The sequence below is a fragment of the Osmerus eperlanus genome, chromosome 6 (genome assembly GCF_963692335.1).
Source record: "Osmerus eperlanus chromosome 6, fOsmEpe2.1, whole genome shotgun sequence".
Taxonomy (NCBI): domain Eukaryota; kingdom Metazoa; phylum Chordata; class Actinopteri; order Osmeriformes; family Osmeridae; genus Osmerus; species Osmerus eperlanus.
The window spans coordinates 17,938,824-17,955,192 of NC_085023.1; the positions used below are offsets into that span (position 1 = coordinate 17,938,824).

At 46.3% G+C, this 16,369-nt stretch overlaps 2 protein-coding genes across 2 annotated transcripts in view; both read left to right on the forward strand.

Annotated features, from left to right (window-relative positions):
- Positions 1 to 13,759, forward strand: part of zgc:65997 (uncharacterized protein LOC794398 homolog) — a 125,508-nt gene extending 111,749 nt beyond the window's left edge. Inside the window, exon 4 of the mRNA XM_062464138.1 lies at positions 13,744 to 13,759. The gene's annotated coding sequence lies outside the window, so the exon portion shown is untranslated. The remainder of the gene's footprint in view (positions 1 to 13,743) is intronic.
- LOC134022784 (sodium/calcium exchanger 1-like) lies at positions 10,283 to 14,684 on the forward strand. Its single transcript, XM_062464534.1, has 4 exons — positions 10,283 to 10,883; positions 12,425 to 12,929; positions 13,198 to 13,791; positions 13,914 to 14,684. Exons 2-4 carry the CDS (start codon positions 12,450 to 12,452, stop codon positions 14,682 to 14,684), a joined length of 1,845 nt encoding a protein of 614 aa, XP_062320518.1. The 5' UTR covers positions 10,283 to 10,883; positions 12,425 to 12,449.
- The last annotated feature ends 1,685 nt before the right edge of the window (positions 14,685 to 16,369 follow it).

The window sequence follows — 16,369 nt, forward strand, 5'->3', positions numbered from 1 at the left end:
CTCTCTCTCTCTCTCTCTCTCTCTCTCTCTCTCTCTCTCTCTCTCTCTCTCTCTCTCTCTCTCTCTCTCTCTCTCTCTCTCTCTGTGACCTGGCAGTTGGAGAGAACCATCTCTATTGCATCCTTGAGGGTGTGCTTGGAGGGCTGGGAGGCGTGTGTGTGTTTGTGTGTTTTCGGGAAGAGGCGGGGGGGGGCTCATAAGATGAGGGGGTTGACAAGGGATCACTCACCCATGGCACTATGGCAACTGTTACCGTGGTAGCGGGACTAGGATGTGAGGTTGGAGGGCCTTCAGGGAACATAGCTAGTCATGACACACTGGACCCTGGGGGCCTGGCGACCTGGCGGACTGCTGCAGCTGGTTGCCAAGGTCACGGGCACACTCGTCCAATCAGAGGCAGATTTTTAAAATCATGTAACCGGCTGCCACAGCATCACAAACTGTAAATGTATTGACTCCCACTTAGAATACTGAACATTTGGAATGTGTGTGCGCATAACGTCCCTGGTGCTTTGAGTACATAGTCCTAGGCTTGTTCATACTGGGTAAAGCCTCTGCCTACATTCCCCAGTCTCTATCATCAGAGGGAATCAGAGTCGCACTCAGGGGCTGTTAGCGAGCTAGCTGGGTGTCTCAGATAATGAGACACACACTCTTCCTGCCATGTTCACTTAGTACTCATCACCATCACAGCCTGCCTCAACAAATGAGACCTTCATTACCACTCTGCGCTCCACATTTTCATCCAGGGCTTCTTTTTGCACAAACTTGACTATTTTCCCTCCCCCCTGGGGCCCCATCTCTCTGGTGTGCCTACAGTGGGCGAGAGACAGGAAGAGACGTTTGCTCTTTCTGCTCTTCCACTCCGTTAGCGACAGTTCTAATGGGGGCTTCTTATCTTCTAGACGAGCAGGTATCCATCCAAGCCTTCCCTCATCCACCCCGCTCTGCTTTTTAACTTCTAAACCTGTTCCCTCACAGCGTTTAAGAGCCTCTTTCGTATCCCCCTCCCTCTTAGCGCCGTCCCTGCTCACCTCAGCCTGATCTATGGGAGGGCTGAAGAATGGAGACTGTCACACGCACGTTCATTAGAGATGAGGAAAAGTTTGCCTCTTTTCTTCTCAGTGATTAAGCTGCTTGCCGCCTCGCTGGACGGAGATTAAATGTGCCTATTCTTTCATGGCTAACTTCCCACATCTGAAACCCAGCAGATCTAGCCCTTCCTCCTCTTATCACTTCTTAAAAAGTGACAGTCTCTGGCTGCCTGCTTTAAGTTGTTAAAATGAACGGTGTGAGACCTGGGACATCAACACAGTTGATGCATTGGCCTGCTAATTCTAAGTGTGGGAGGACTTAGTTGAACATTTAATACCCATACTATTGTGTTATTGTCATCTCACTGTGTGCAAGTCGTGAGTGAGTGAGTTTGCAGCACGTAGAGAGGTGTACACTGGCTGAAACTTTATCTTAGAACTGCTGTGATGGCCACCGAGGGACACAGCTGCCTGCTCTCGAACCACATCGAGAAGAGAAACACTTTCTCTGTCGGTATAACAGCAGGGGGACTGCCTTCTAGTTGCCTATTCTAAAAGTTCTCTCTAGTTTTATTTTCAGAATAAATCTCGTCTTAATTGTCCAACAAGCGTTTTTGTCAGAGAGATGGAGCTATTATGTAATTGAAATTAGCTGCAAACTATAAAACCAAATAGTGCTGGTTGGTTAAGCTAACCAGAGGAAATGCTATAATAGAGAGACAGTGGGAACAAAAAGGCCAAATCGCTCTAGACTCATGCGTAGGGCTCCCTTTAAATGCTTTAGTGCAACACAATGGCCTTGCACAACATAGGGAGCCATGAAAAACCTCTCTTAATCAATAGTCCAATCTGTTTCCTTCTTGGCCTCAGTTAAAGGTGCTTCTCCTTGTACTGTAAGCAGTGCTAGACATAGCCTCTTGTGGCCGTGCACCATATGTCAAAGACAATTCAAATTGATTATTTTAATGCGGTACAGCGAACAAGGTTGAATGAGCCAATACCCCTCTTTTGGTTGTCAGACACCAATAAGTTAACGTTTAACACAGAACCAGTAAACTGGCATAACTAGTTATGTGCCATTACACATCCAGTAACAACATTCACATGGTAAACATGTTTAGCCTGGTTTTAAGGCTGCATGTAACAGGCAATGCGCAAACTGGTTCCATGAATCTTGACTGGTTGTGTGCTCAGTGCACCCACCACACTCCAAGCTACACACACACACAGTTTGCTGCACATATTTGGTGCTAGTTTGTTTTCCACAACCTTGTAAAACCAGTATCACTCATTGCACTTTGGATCCCTGTAAATCTCCATTACAGTAGCTATACAACCGTTCACTAAGATGTGCAGCAGAGGTGTTTACACGGAAGTCCTTTTGTAGTGTGTGTGCGCACGAGTGTATCAGTGAGATATAACATGTTTCGTTTTTCGGGAAATGTGCATCTGCTCCTTAATAACTTTCTGCCTCCATGGGGATATGGGGGAGACAGCAATTTGTAAACATTTATAAACCTGAGAGGCAACCGTCTCCGGGGATTAAAGTAGTCAGCGAAGGAGAACCAAACCTGAAAACAATAAAGCAACCATCCAAGCAGCTGGTGAAATTAAAACCTTTACCTAAGATCGGTCTTTCTCCCGACAGTCGCCTTTGGAGGTTTCTCAGGTCCTGAAAAACAGACAATAAGCAATGTACTAATGCTACAGGTGAAGTCTAGTTCGGTCTAATTTAAGTGCTGTGTGCTGGAGGATTTCTAAACTTTTTCTTACAAAATGCCTCACCAGAGGTTAGACTAGCAAAGCACTGGGAACATTACTATGACAGGTGCATGGAGAGCACAGCACAGCTGAACTGACATGATCAACAAACCCCAGGGCACAAGTTTTCTTTTGGATTCTTCCGAAAGGAAGGTTTCAGAAAATTGTGGAAAGATTTGTCAGTCACTATTATCACAAAGACAAATCTGACTACGAATCTTACACAGAAACTCTGTGATGAAATTCCTTTAAATGACACATTTTCCATTGAATGTAAACATGTTTCTGAGTACCTGCAAATCCATTCGCCCCCACTTTGAAACTCCAGACACATTCAATCATTCATGCATCCTGCTTCTCTCTCTCTTTCTCTCTCTCTCTCTCTCTCTCTCTCTCTCTCTCTCTCTCTCTCTCTCTCTCTCTCTCTCTCTCTCTCTCTCTCTCTCTCTCTCTCTCTCTCTCTCTCTCTCTCTTTCTCTCTGTAGCGTTCTCCATCTAGCTTCCTTGCTGTCTCCCTCTTTTTGTAAATCCCCCTTTCTCTCTTTTCACTCTCTCCAAAAGCTATCTGGCCCAATTGTTGCACAGGCGGATCAAGTCTGACGTTGTCAAAAGGAAGACAGTAAATCGTCTGCTTTCAGCGTGCAGGTTGCCAGGCTCCTCTCCCTCTCTCAGCGCATCACCTATACACTGGCGGTGGAAACAACAGCTCCACGGTTGAGGGCTCTTTATGCCACACAGGCAATTACTGCTACTTTAGGGGAAGTCTCGCTGCGCCTCACGTTGCTCCTGTCAGTTGAGGAATGACAGCTTGCGTGCAGAATGGAGTTTTATTCTTTAGGGTAATTTTCACAGTCCTGGGGGTACAGGCTATTTCTGCTGTTGGGTACGGCTTTTATGAAAGTTTAGATAATAGGTCAAGCATTGTGTGCTGGTCTGAGGAGGCTTGTTCCTGAGTGGGCACCCTCCGACTCCAGGACATTACTAGGGAGTGGACGCACAATAAACACTGCTCTTCTTTGTGACAGGCATGACACACACTTATTCCTCATACAGCATACTGTGTGCGTGCGTGTTTGTGGTGATGTTGGGCTGCAGCCATCAACCAATCAGCAGCCAGCAGTACATGGTTGTTAGCGGTACCCACCTGGGCCGTCGGAAATTAGGAAGTGTCCTTGTCCTCCTCCTCTCCCTCCGTCTTCCATCTCCTCTCAGCACGCTGTTCTTTCTGCACATGACAGACACACAGCTGGGAGTGAAGTCCACTGCCAGACCCCCCTTCTCTACACATGCTCGCACAAACACGCACAGACACACACACACACACACACACACACCATCTGCCGATCCCTATTATGATAAGAATCCTATTAATGTATTTGCCATGTAACATCACAATGATTTCCTCGGACATCTTTATTCTGTTTAGTCTGTCCTTGCTGAGGTGCCTGGTTTACTGTAAGATATGTTATCCTCTCAGCCTGACCTGGGTGAGACTATTAATTACAGTAGTGAGGTATGTAGACGCATCTCTGCCAAATCAAGACTTTTCATTTAGGATTATCTAAGTGGAAGGGAGAAGGCACATTTCCTGTCAGTAGCCATCTTGTAAACGATAACAAATGGACATGCTCTCATGGCAACTTTATCCCTCTGAGCAGTAACCCCAGACTGCCTTTTAGGGTTAAGAATAAAGAAAGTGGAAAATATATTTTTCACTGGGGTCCCGCTAGTCTTGTGCGTGTTTGAAACACACTGGTCAGACAACCTCCAGTGAACAGAACTCTGGTGACATCTAAGCGCCTGTGACGGGGGCCCCTGGGGGTTGGAGGAATATCCTGCAGCGATGGTGGGCTAGTGACAGGCTGTCCTCCCGGCCCTGACACCTCCTGCTCCTCTTCAGCTCCTCGCGGGCCACACAGAGCCAAGACTGCTGACACCAGTAGTCCTCTCACCCAGCACTCAGCCCTGCGCAATGCCAGATATGGCAGCTTCGACAGGGGGCCTAAATGAACCTGACCCCCCTTGATCCAGAGCTGGAGGTGGGAATTGAATGTAGGAGGTTGGGGTGGAATTGGAGATGTCAAGTCCACTAAGTTGGTAGGATTCGTCCTGACCTTCGGAAAGTTCTCTAGGACAGTGGAGTTGTGTTCCATCTTGTTTTTCCTTCTTCTACCCCCCGTTTTTGTGTTGTGTGTAGAAAAAAAAGTTTAAAAAAATATTTTCTAAAAGAGTTTGAAAGAAAGTTTCAAAAGGTATTAAAAACATTTTTCGAAACAAAGTTTTGAAACTATAAACTTTTTTGTGTTATGTTGTGTGTGAAATTTCTGTTCGAAAATGGAAAAAAATCTTTTAGAAAAATCTTTTTCAAAATGATTTTTTCTAAGGATTTTTTTCAAAAGGTAATTCTTTAGGTAATCGTGGCAGGTTTGTGGCGTCGTGACGTTAGTGACGTTTGTGACTGTAGCTAGCTAGTTAGCTACCTAGCTAGATGAACATTTGGACACAGACATGTTGATGATGTTGATGTAGTTCAAAAATGTTGGGACTAGTTTGGATGGGAAAATAATGATATATAAATAATAATAAATAAACAAATGTATATGAGAGAGAATATAGTTTGAAACCAATGACCAAACATCTTTTCACTCTATCAGTGAAAAGTCATACTGCTAAATAAACAAGTCAATCTAGGCAGTCTAAATTTTAATTTCCTTGCAGTACGTTGTTTTGTTATTTATTTTTCAGTGAGTTTCAGGAAGTTTGGACTCAGGCAAACAGTTGGTGAAGCTTTTTTGCTAATAAAGGGGTGTCTCTCTTGCTGAGTGGCTGGCAGATGGAATGCCATAGTTTAAGCTAGTAAATCTGATGCCTGACTACTGTACTGTCAACAAGCCTCGAACTGCACTAATTAAAGAACTTGTAGGCCTATGTCTCCTCTCTCCTCTTCCACAGAATAATTCAGTGTGAGGCGGAAGTTGTGCTTCCAGGTTACTGTCAATAAGCCAAGCAGGTGAGATATAAACCATAGTGGTGTCGACTGATTAATCTAACTGTTTTTAATAATAAAATGTCCTCAGCGCAACTGTCATATGGGGATGGCCTTGCAGGTGAAAAGATAAAGGTGGATTGTTTTTGTGTTGCAAAAATATGTGGCAATAAAAGACAGATATTCAAATGTATTGGTGGTCACACTGACACTACCTTGTTCAGCCTGCGCAGGTCAATGAGAGCTAAACTGCTGACCTCTTGACCTGCTTCACTGTGCAATAAATCCAGGATCACAGCTTGGTTTCCAACTCGATCCCAGTCGTTTTTACTTAGCCTTTCCGATTAGTCCCAGAGTATTGATGTTTTGAGGGGATGTCCAACGTGAGGATAGAGAAGAGCTCTTAACCACACAATGTTGTCAACAATATGGATGCTTATGAAAGAAGCTAGTGACTAACCACTATTGATCCAGTATGGACACATACATATGGTGATAGGTTTGATTTGATAACCCACTATAGTGAATAGTGTTCCTGTGAGATCAAGTGTTTTTTCTTGTTGTTTTTTTTTACAATGACAAAAGACTGCTGCAGAGATTGATCATGCTTACTGACACAGACGTTAGGCTTCTCAACTCTTGCTGTATATTCAGAACCAAATATCAATAGTCAAACCCTTGTTAAAAGCCCAACGTTAATCAATTATTTGACCCAAGAAAGAGCATTGCAGAATTCTGCAGTGAGAAAATGACATACATTATTAATGTTAACGAACCATCTGATGCATAACTGTCAAGCAGACAGATGTACTGTCATGCCCTGATGATCCATGTCTTCTAACAAAGATAATCCTGTTTGTTGTTGAGTCTAGTGAAATACAAAGAACATGGTGCCGAGGGGATATTATAAAGTTACTGTTTACTATTACTGTTTTGTCGACAAGAGTAAAAAATATTCCCTCATTCATTTTTGTCATTTAAATAACATCATATGGAGAGAATGCGCAGTGTAAAAAAAAACACACAGCTGAAATGTGCCACTCTTAAACTGAAGTGAATGTGCTCTCTCTAAAGCTTGAGATTGTTTTTCATTCAACTGTAACACACTTCAGGGCATTCTCTGTGCAGATTCGGGACCTAAAATGAGGATATTTTCTCAGAGTTTTTAATATGAGGAAGGGTCATACAGCACAAAGCACTGGGGTGGTAGGGAGAGGTGGATTGGCGCCATATTTAATGACCAGGTAACCTTAATCTTTGTCTTTCCCCTGGCAGACTCCCAAATGCTTCTATTATATATTATGATTACTGTAGTACACTACACTTAGTGAGAATCAGCATACTGTACCAAAAACAAGAATGACTCTTCCAGTTTGTCTTTCACTTCCTTATACTTTGCAAAGACATTTGAATTTACACGCACACTTATCCACCTCACACCTTCTTACTCAACCGATTGCAGCTCTGAGCATTAGTTCCCCTGCACATCATTCATCCCTGCTTTAGGATGACAAACAACCGTATTATGATTGACAACCCTCCGCTAGCGAGGCCTTTGGGCTCTTACGGCTTCTCTCATTAAAACCTAGCACAGCCTTGTACTCACAATGTTGTATTTATGCCCTTGTCGGGGGCAATTTTGCCTGTGTCAGCAGACTCTCGGAGCAGCCCGTATGCACCCGCCTATATCTCAACATAAGAGCTTTTGCCAAGCATGGCCAAGGGATGCAGATACAGCTAGATCGGATGGGATGGAGGTTGGTGGTGGGGAGGGGGGTGACAGCTTTATACTGACGCTCCACAGTCCCGCTGCATCCATTCACACAGTAGAAGGAGTCTGTCTCTGAACGGAACCCAAACAATGTGCAGTATACAGACACACACCTTCACCTGTACCTTATCATCCAACCTGACATGCACCAGGTGCTTGCGGCGGAGCGAAACCGCTTTAAGGAGAACCTTAGCCAAAGCAACATCTACAAACCTGACTGGAATTTTTTATTTGATAGCGAAACAGCTCTCTGAGCACGGCTGACTAACTCTGAGATGGAGAGAAAAGAGCTGTCAGTGATACCCATCCTCATTCTATAGGCTGCTCTTTAATTAGCTTCCTCGTTATACGAGTTAAACAGAGTTCCACTGGCGCCATAATTAAATTCCTCTTAACGCATCATCCTAGTTCAAGCCTCCCATCCCAGATCCCCATTACCCAACACTGACTGGCCTGACCTTAGTCAAACCCATAATGTAGATTATGTTATTGAACATGTGCAGTCCGCCCCCCTCACCCAGGTGTTTTGGCATTTAGAGGTTCAATAGGAGGAGGCATGTGACACAAGCTAATGTCAAGGGGGGTTTGTGCACAATCCCATTGGATTTAGCTTGTGGCATGAATTATCACCCATGTTAGGGAATCAGGTGGCTGAGCGGTTACGGAATCGGGCTAGTAATCTAAAGGTTGCCAGTTCGATTCCCGGCTGTGCAAAATGACGTTGTGTCCTTGGGCAAGGCACTTCACCCTACTTTCCTCGGGGGGAATGTCCCTGTACTTACTGTAAGTCGCTCTGGATAAGAGCATCTGCTAAATGACTAAATGTAAATGTTAGTACATAACCTTAAACATAATATAACATCTACAGTAGTGTCTGATGATTCCTGTGTTTGAATCTCAAATGAAGAGGTAGGAGGTAGGATTAACATTCTGGCTGGGGGAATACTTGAGTGTCTGTTAGTGGGGAGTGCTGCTTCAGCATGACATCATAGGCTTTGTAATGTGGCAGTCCATGCGAGTCAGTCAAGGACGGATGCGGATCATCAGGCCATGCGGTGATGTCACCCTTGCCTGCAGACAAAAGCGTCTGCCGTCAATCACTGAGAGCCTGCACGCCTCTCTCTGTCACAGAGGAAAAATATCCTCTCACCCTCTTTAGCTCACAACCCTGCTGGCGAACCCTTTTCCCTTTGGTTATGACAGTGAGTACATACCAGATGAAGAACTCATGGCCTCTTGTGTTCCTTTCACCACCAGACAATGTTGGCCCGGAAACATAGCACAGACACGTCTGCGGTGATTAGAGACCTGTGTAAATGTCACCTCTGTTTGCACTTGTGGTAATGAACAGTGCTTTGTAGTGGAGGAGGGAAAGGGAAGAACAGAGGGAGGAGGGAGAGAGGACAAGAAGTGGAGGAGGAGGAGACATTCAGGAAGCGAAGGGATCTCAGAGGGGAAGGAGGAGGAGAAAAGAGGAGACGGAATGAAACAATATTTCTGTGTGTTCATTGCAAATGGAGGTTGTATTAAATAGGACAGGCAGCACCTGAGCGACACCAGAATGCAGCTGGTCTGTGTCTCTGTTATTTATAAACTGCCTTATTGATGGCCCAGGCTATTTTCTGGCACAGGTAACTCCCCAAAATAGGCCTCCTATTTTAAAACCTGGCCTTGATAATGGCACTGTAGCTCAGGTGAGATGATATGGCTGCAGTGGTGAGCAACTGGTCTCAATCCACATGACCTAATGGTGAAAACAGTTTAGCTCGCTAGAATTCAGGTCTGTTACAAGGACACTCAGGTGGCCTCAATACCGTGCGAAACACATTTTAAAGCCCAGTTCGACGCAACAGCAGCGACCCACATTGCTGCCTAGCCCAACGCATACCACCTCTCTCTCCCCTTCTTCTGACTAAAGCTGTGATGATATGTTCTGCTGAGTTACACACACAGAGCTGACACTGGTGACACGGGCCTTTTTCATGGCTCTCCAAACACAGTTTCAACTCTGCCACCGCCATTTTACAATTGCTTAATCTAAACACGCACACACTCGTACAGACACACACACACACTCACACAATTAGCAGTGTGCTGTAGCTAGGCTGAGCTGGCTGAGGACTGGCAGTCAGGGGACATTAGCGCTGGCATCGTCAGAGGTCTTTGCTGTTAAGAGAGACAAGTCACTCTCTCCTACTCTAGTCTATTATGAGGGATGAGACATGTCCACAATGATCGTGGTCCACAATGTCCACGATCCTGATTAATTCATTAATTGGGCTAAAAGACCTTGAATAACCTCTATATGGACGACCAGAAACCCATCCGTTTTGCGGACAGGTAGGCTATATGCCGTGCTTTTAAGTCGCGTACCTTGGACGGTAGAATTCCAGTTCCCATTCACAACCATCTCTCTTCTAAATTATGAATGACATTTAATCCGACAGAATTTTTGTCACACTTATTGAATTTACTTGAAGCCTATGTCATAACATCTCCGTCACATTTCAAGAGATTAAGAACGATGTCCAGAATAATAGCGTGCATATTGACGTTAGTTCTCTCGTTGAAAAGCATCACCACATATTAGTCAACGCAGAATTAAAAGCACTGTTACAATTTTGGACAATGAAATGGTGTTCCGTAAAATCGCAGTTGCAGTGACAATGTTGCTAATTTCCCCATTATGTGCACTAGTGCAGCCTAATGGGAGGGTCTTGGTGTTGATAGACAGCTTGGCAGTGGGTCGCGGTGCGTGAGGTTTCGTTTGGTTTTCCTCCGCTCTTTCTGAAGTCCTTGTGGAACAGTGAACAGGCTATCCGAGCGGCAGAGAGCTAAGGGTGAATGCGAAAAAAGGATTTGTCCGCCTTCGCCGCAGCAGCCTAGGTCTTCTAAACTCGGGACGCGGTCTGCCTTCGGAGCTCTGTGTGTCCAGCTTTTTGCAGGAGGGAGAGAGAGAAAGAGAGAGAGAGGAAGAGAAAGAGAGAAGAGTGAGAAAGAGAGGGGGAAGAATGAGGAAGAACTCTCAGCGCACCTTTCTGTCCTACGAAATGCAGATTTGCTGATAAAGCATCAGTTATCCGATCATACAGGTCGTAGTGGAAATCTGAGTGCATGGGAATTTTAACTTTAATTGTCTTTACCGGAGTAGGCTATCGCTCCTTGATCTCGTATATAAGACAACCAATGTGAGCCGTGATACCATACCATAAACGGCTCTTTACGGCTGTTTCTATTACCATTTTCACGTCTTGGTTTAAGCTTCTACTAGGCTACATTACTACTACCACCGACTCCATTCGTCCGTGGACTTCGCCTCTTCTCTTAAAAGGTAGGATTCTATCGAATACATTAATTGATATATCTCTTTCCATCAAAGCACTGTCGAAAGCAAGTTTCCAACGGTGGTGGTCCAGAGACTTAACGAAAGGTCGGTGAAGCTGCGGACTGTTTCGAAGATGCATTGGCCACAATGCTGCCGCATGGTTTAGCCTACTATCCATCTGATTTTGGCAGATACAAGTCGGTGGCCTGATGTAAATTAAATTAAAACCGTTAAGCCTATTTCTTTCAATACCATGATGCTCGGCTTTTTACATTTCTTAGTCGATTTTTTTGACCGGCTCACCGTGCTTGCTTGAATTGTAGACTCATGCCGAAGCTCATTCCTCGTGTTTTGATATTACTTGTGCTTGAAAGTTGTGGGAAAAGAACAGTCGCATTGAATGAATGGAATACTATTAATGCAAATCAGGAGAGTTGATCATTTTACGCGTTACAGATAATCATCCACAGTGCGTAATTTGCAGTTATTCTTTAGTTGTATTCATATTTTGAACGGCATGTTTAGTTGTCTATCGAAGGCTATCGAATTTATTTCTGTATTAAGTCTATTTTAATCCAATACTTATTGTTTTCAAGAAAAGACAAGAACTAGGCCAAATAGACCAAGGGCTTTCCATGTGGAACAATAGGACATCTCATTATTGCCTGTTTTTGATACAAAAGTAGGCTAAGAACCGGTCAAAATACGCTCAATAAGGCTTGTCAGGAAATAACGCGTCTCTTTCACAAGATTTCAGCTGGTAATAGCCTCATTAAATGAATCCTTCTAAATTCTGCTAATTCAGAAAATGAATGTATCTCAATGTGCATGATTACAAACAAAAATTATTACAGTTGGGTGGCAATATATGATATATTATATATGGTTAATACTAGAAATGTACTGAAAGGTGTTCAGGCAATTTAAGTTACGTTAAGTCTTGAGGTGTTTGCGTGCGCCTGGTTCCCATTTGACTGGATGGTTCCGAGTAGACCAACCCCATGAGAAGTGTCGCATCACTCCCGCTCTGCTAGACTCTTCTCTTACACGCGGCGTCTCGGTGCATTTGGAAGGCTATGCACACTCAAGACGATCACACCCCCTTGTTTTAGAAGACTGCTAGTCAGAAATGTTAAATATTTTATAGCCTGCTCTGTAAAAAGAATTATGTGGTCACATATAATGGTTCATTATAGAAACTTGTCACTGATCCAGTATGTGAATTGGAATCATAAAATATGACAAGCCCCTGACATTTTTGCATAATGTTCGCACCCAAGCACATTAAATAAGGCCTATGTAATCACTCTATACGGACAATCAATTAAAACCTTTCTGTCTTCTTTCCTCTCCAGGCCAGGAGGCCTATATCACTGTTCTCTCATATGCGCCACTTTATCCTTCAGGGGGAATGCTCACCAAGCACATGGAATTAATTTGTATGGAAAACATTGTCTTAATGGCAGGAATAGCAATGTATGTTTGTTTCATAAAAAAAAAAACTCATCTATTTATTCCTCTACACCTTCTCTCTTTTGTGGCTTTAGGAGGGCAAGACATCCCTGAATAGTCATGGACGGTTTCAAGATCTCCCCCGTCCGTTCCCTCGGCCTCCAGATGCTGGTCGTCGTGGCAATCCTCTTCCTCAAAGTGCACCATGCGACAGGGGGCGCCCCCTCAGAGCCCAGCATAGACCAGTCTGTCTCCGCGGTACCCAAGGCTAACAAAACCTGCAGCGAACCGGAGCCTTGCTCCAAGGGGGTCGTCCTGCCCATATGGGAGCCCCAGAACCCGTCCTTTGGGGACAAAGTGGCCCGGGCTACTGTCTACTTTGTGGCTCTGGCCTACATGTTCCTGGGCGTGTCCATCATCGCCGACCGCTTCATGGCGTCCATCGAGGTCATCACGTCTCAAGAGAAGGAGATCACCATCAAGAAGCCCAACGGGGAGACCACCACCACCACGGTGCGCATCTGGAACGAGACCGTGTCCAACCTCACCCTCATGGCCCTGGGTTCCTCCGCCCCGGAGATCCTGCTGTCTGTCATAGAGGTACACACACACACACGCCTTCCTGTGTATACAGACGCACACAAATACACACATGCACTTCTAACATGATCTGCCCTGATCTGGGGGGGGGTCAGATGGCTGAGCGGTTAGGGAGTCGTTCGATTCCCGGCCGTGCCAGATGACATTGTGTCCTTGGGCAAGGCACTTCACCCTACTTGCCTCGGGGGAATGTCCCTGTACTTACTGTAAGTCGCTCTGGATAAGAGCGTCTGCTAAATGACTAAATGTAAATGTAACCCCCTCCCAGGTGTGCGGCCATGGGTTTAACGCGGGCTCCCTGGGCCCCAGCACCATCGTGGGCAGCGCCGCCTTCAACATGTTTGTCATCATCGGCATCTGCGTCTACGTGGTCCCCGATGGCGAGCATCGCAAGGTGAAACACCTGCGCGTCTTCTTCGTCACGGCCACCTGGAGCATCTTCGCCTACATCTGGCTCTACATGATCCTGGCTGTCATCTCTCCCGGAGTGGTGCAGGTGTGGGAGGGGCTGCTCACCCTCTTCTTCTTCCCCATCTGCGTGCTGTTCGCCTGGGTGGCCGACCGGCGCCTGCTCTTCTACAAGTACGTCTACAAGCGCTACCGCACGGGCAAGCAGAGGGGGATGATCATCGAGACGGAAGGCGACCGCCCGCTGCCCTCCAAGGTGGACATCGAGATGGACGGGAAGATGCTGAACTCGCACGCCGTGGACTTCCTGGACGGGCCGCTGGGACTGGACCTGGACGAGAAGGACCTGGACGAGGAAGAGACCAGGAGGGACATGGCCAAGATCCTGAAGGAGCTGAAGCAGAAGCACCCTGACAAGGAGGTGGAGCAGCTCATCGAGCTGGCCAACTACCAGGTTAGGACCCCCATTCTTTTGCTGATGTGAACACGTAGATTGTGTTTTGGAAGTGAATTAAGGGTATCATGGTGCACTGAAAGCTAATTAAATCTGTATGAATCATCTAAACCTTCATCCAGGTTCTGAGTCAGCAGCAGAAGAGCCGCGCTTTCTACCGTTGCCAGGCGACCAGGCTGATGACCGGGGCAGGCAACATCCTGAAGAAGCACGCAGCTGACCAGGCCCGGAAGGCCGTCAGCATGCACGAGGTCCGCTCCGACGCCGCCGACAACGACCCCATCTCCAAGATCTACTTCGACCCCGGTTCTTACCAGTGCCTGGAGAACTGCGGCACGGTGGCCATCAACGTCCTGCGCCGCGGCGGCGACCTCACCAAGACCGTGACGGTGGAGTTCCGCACGGAGGACGGCACGGCCAACGCCGGCTCGGACTACGAGTTCACCGAGGGCACCGTGGTGTTCAAGCCCGGCGACACACTGAAGGAGATCCGCGTGGGCATCATCGACGACGACATCTTCGAGGAGGACGAGAACTTCCTGATCCACCTGAGCAACGTCAAGGTCCTGTCCGGCACCGGGGAGGGCGGGGCGGAGGACGAGAGCCCCGAGTCGGCCAATCACGTGGAGGCGGTGGCTTGCCTGGGCCTGCCGTCCACGGCGACCGTCACCATCTTCGACGATGACCACGCGGGCATCTTCACGTTCGAGGAGCCGGTGGTGCACGTTAGCGAGAGCGTGGGCACCATGGAGGTGAAGGTACTGCGCACGTCGGGAGCCAGGGGCGTGGTCACGCTGCCCTACAAGACCGTCGAGGGCACCGCGCACGGAGGAGGGGAGGACTTTGAAGACAGCCACGGCGTCCTCGAGTTCCAAAACGACGAGATCTTGTAAGTTCCTCTCATCGTCCTCACGTGCTAGATAACGGCTATTCTATTTAGCCTCAATTAAGGGCACTCTGGGACTGACTCTACACTGCATTGATATATCCTAGTATCCATTTATGGGGGAAGGGAAGGGGGCATGTCTAAAACATATGTACCCCTGAAACATGTATAACATACATACATCCCTCTTAGTAGGAGCACATGATGTCATCTCTATTCTAAAGATGCAAAGCTTTCATCATGCCGTGTGAAGTCAGCTCCCAACTCTGCCCGCTGTTACCATCACGGTCTGCATGTTTATCCCTGCTGAGTTGCTTGTTCGTTGTGAATGCATAACTTGTTATCTTGTTGTCCATGATGATCGTGAGGCTGTTGTGTGAGTGCGCGCGTGTGTGTGTGCGTGACGTTGTGGTGGCGGTGCAGTGGACTGCTCGTCTGCCGCGAGAGCGGGACACCATCGAGACCCTTTGTTTCCCCTCTCTGCTCTGCTGCGTCTTTCACTTGTTCAAACCATCCCTCTGTCATTCATTCTCTCGTTCACTCATTCATTTTCTAACCCATCTACGTTTCTTACATGTGGATTGTGACAAGTTGTGTGTGTGTGTGTTACCGTTGGTAGTGGATTGAGACTTGCAGTGATCAGGAGGATTTGAGCATGGTCTTTTCATGTGTGTGTGTGTGTGTGTGTGTGTGTGTGCGTGCACATGTGTGTGTGTGTGCGGGAAGGGAGGGGTATCTGATCCTCCTTGATGGAAAGTAGTAATATTCCACAATCATATTTACTGTATGATTGTGGATCAGGGGTGTAGCAGTTTCATACTGTACATTTCTGGCTGTATTGGTGATGTCTTTCCTAATAAGAACAGCTTCTCTCTCCTCTCCATCACCCCTCCCCCTCCCTCCCTCTCTTTCTTGTAGATGAATGAAAAGGCTCTGTTTTTAAACAGATTCAAAGCAGATGTTTAGGTTGAGCTTTTTCGAGGCACATAGCATAGTTTCCATAGCGTAGCTCTCACGGCGCTGCTAAGTGGATTTTAATAACACTTGTCCAAATGAAATGATGGACTGTCACCGGGGAAGACTGCTCAGCAGTGCCACAACCTCTCTCGCTCTCGCTCTGTCTCTCTCTCTCTTACTGTCTGCTCGCTCTGTCTCTCTCTCTCTCTTACTGTCTCCTTGCGCTCTCTCTCTCTCAATCGCTATGTCCAGTATGTCTCTCTCCCTTTCCTACTGTCTCTTTCATCCTCTCTTTCTGTCTTCTCCTCATTGTGCTATTAGAGAAACGAGCTGTACAGCGTGAAGCCTTGAGAATAGAATAGAATTGTAGAGCTCAATTCTGGTTTGAAACCACTTTAATTTCACTTACAGTAATGAAATCATCATTATCTCTATATGGTACAAGTCATATTTGATCTTTGTTCTTCAATATATTCCAGCCAGTTGGTTTTCACCAAAGTATTTTTCTGCTCATGACACAATGTGAACAGACCTGCACTCTGAGGTTTAATTCCCTTGTGCAGAGCAATTTTAGAAAAACATAACTCCTTGGATTGAGGGGAAAACCTGTGATTGCATGCCACACACCACGTTTTAGAATAGTTTATTTAACTAAAATAATCGAAATTGATTCTAGAAGGTAAGTACCCTAATTCCAATGACGTACATGTTGATCCGAATGGTAGATCTGTTTCT

What these genes read in the sequence shown, in the direction of transcription:
- LOC134022784 (XM_062464534.1), top strand. Translation starts at nt 12,450, where the DNA reads ATGGACGGTTTCAAGATCTCCCCCGTCCGTTCCCTCGGCCTCCAGATG. An exon ending in TCCTGCTGTCTGTCATAGAG is followed by an intron (nt 12,930 to 13,197) that starts GTACACACACAC and finishes ACCCCCTCCCAG; the next exon opens with GTGTGCGGCCATGGGTTTAA. An exon ending in TCGAGCTGGCCAACTACCAG is followed by an intron (nt 13,792 to 13,913) that starts GTTAGGACCCCC and finishes ACCTTCATCCAG; the next exon opens with GTTCTGAGTCAGCAGCAGAA.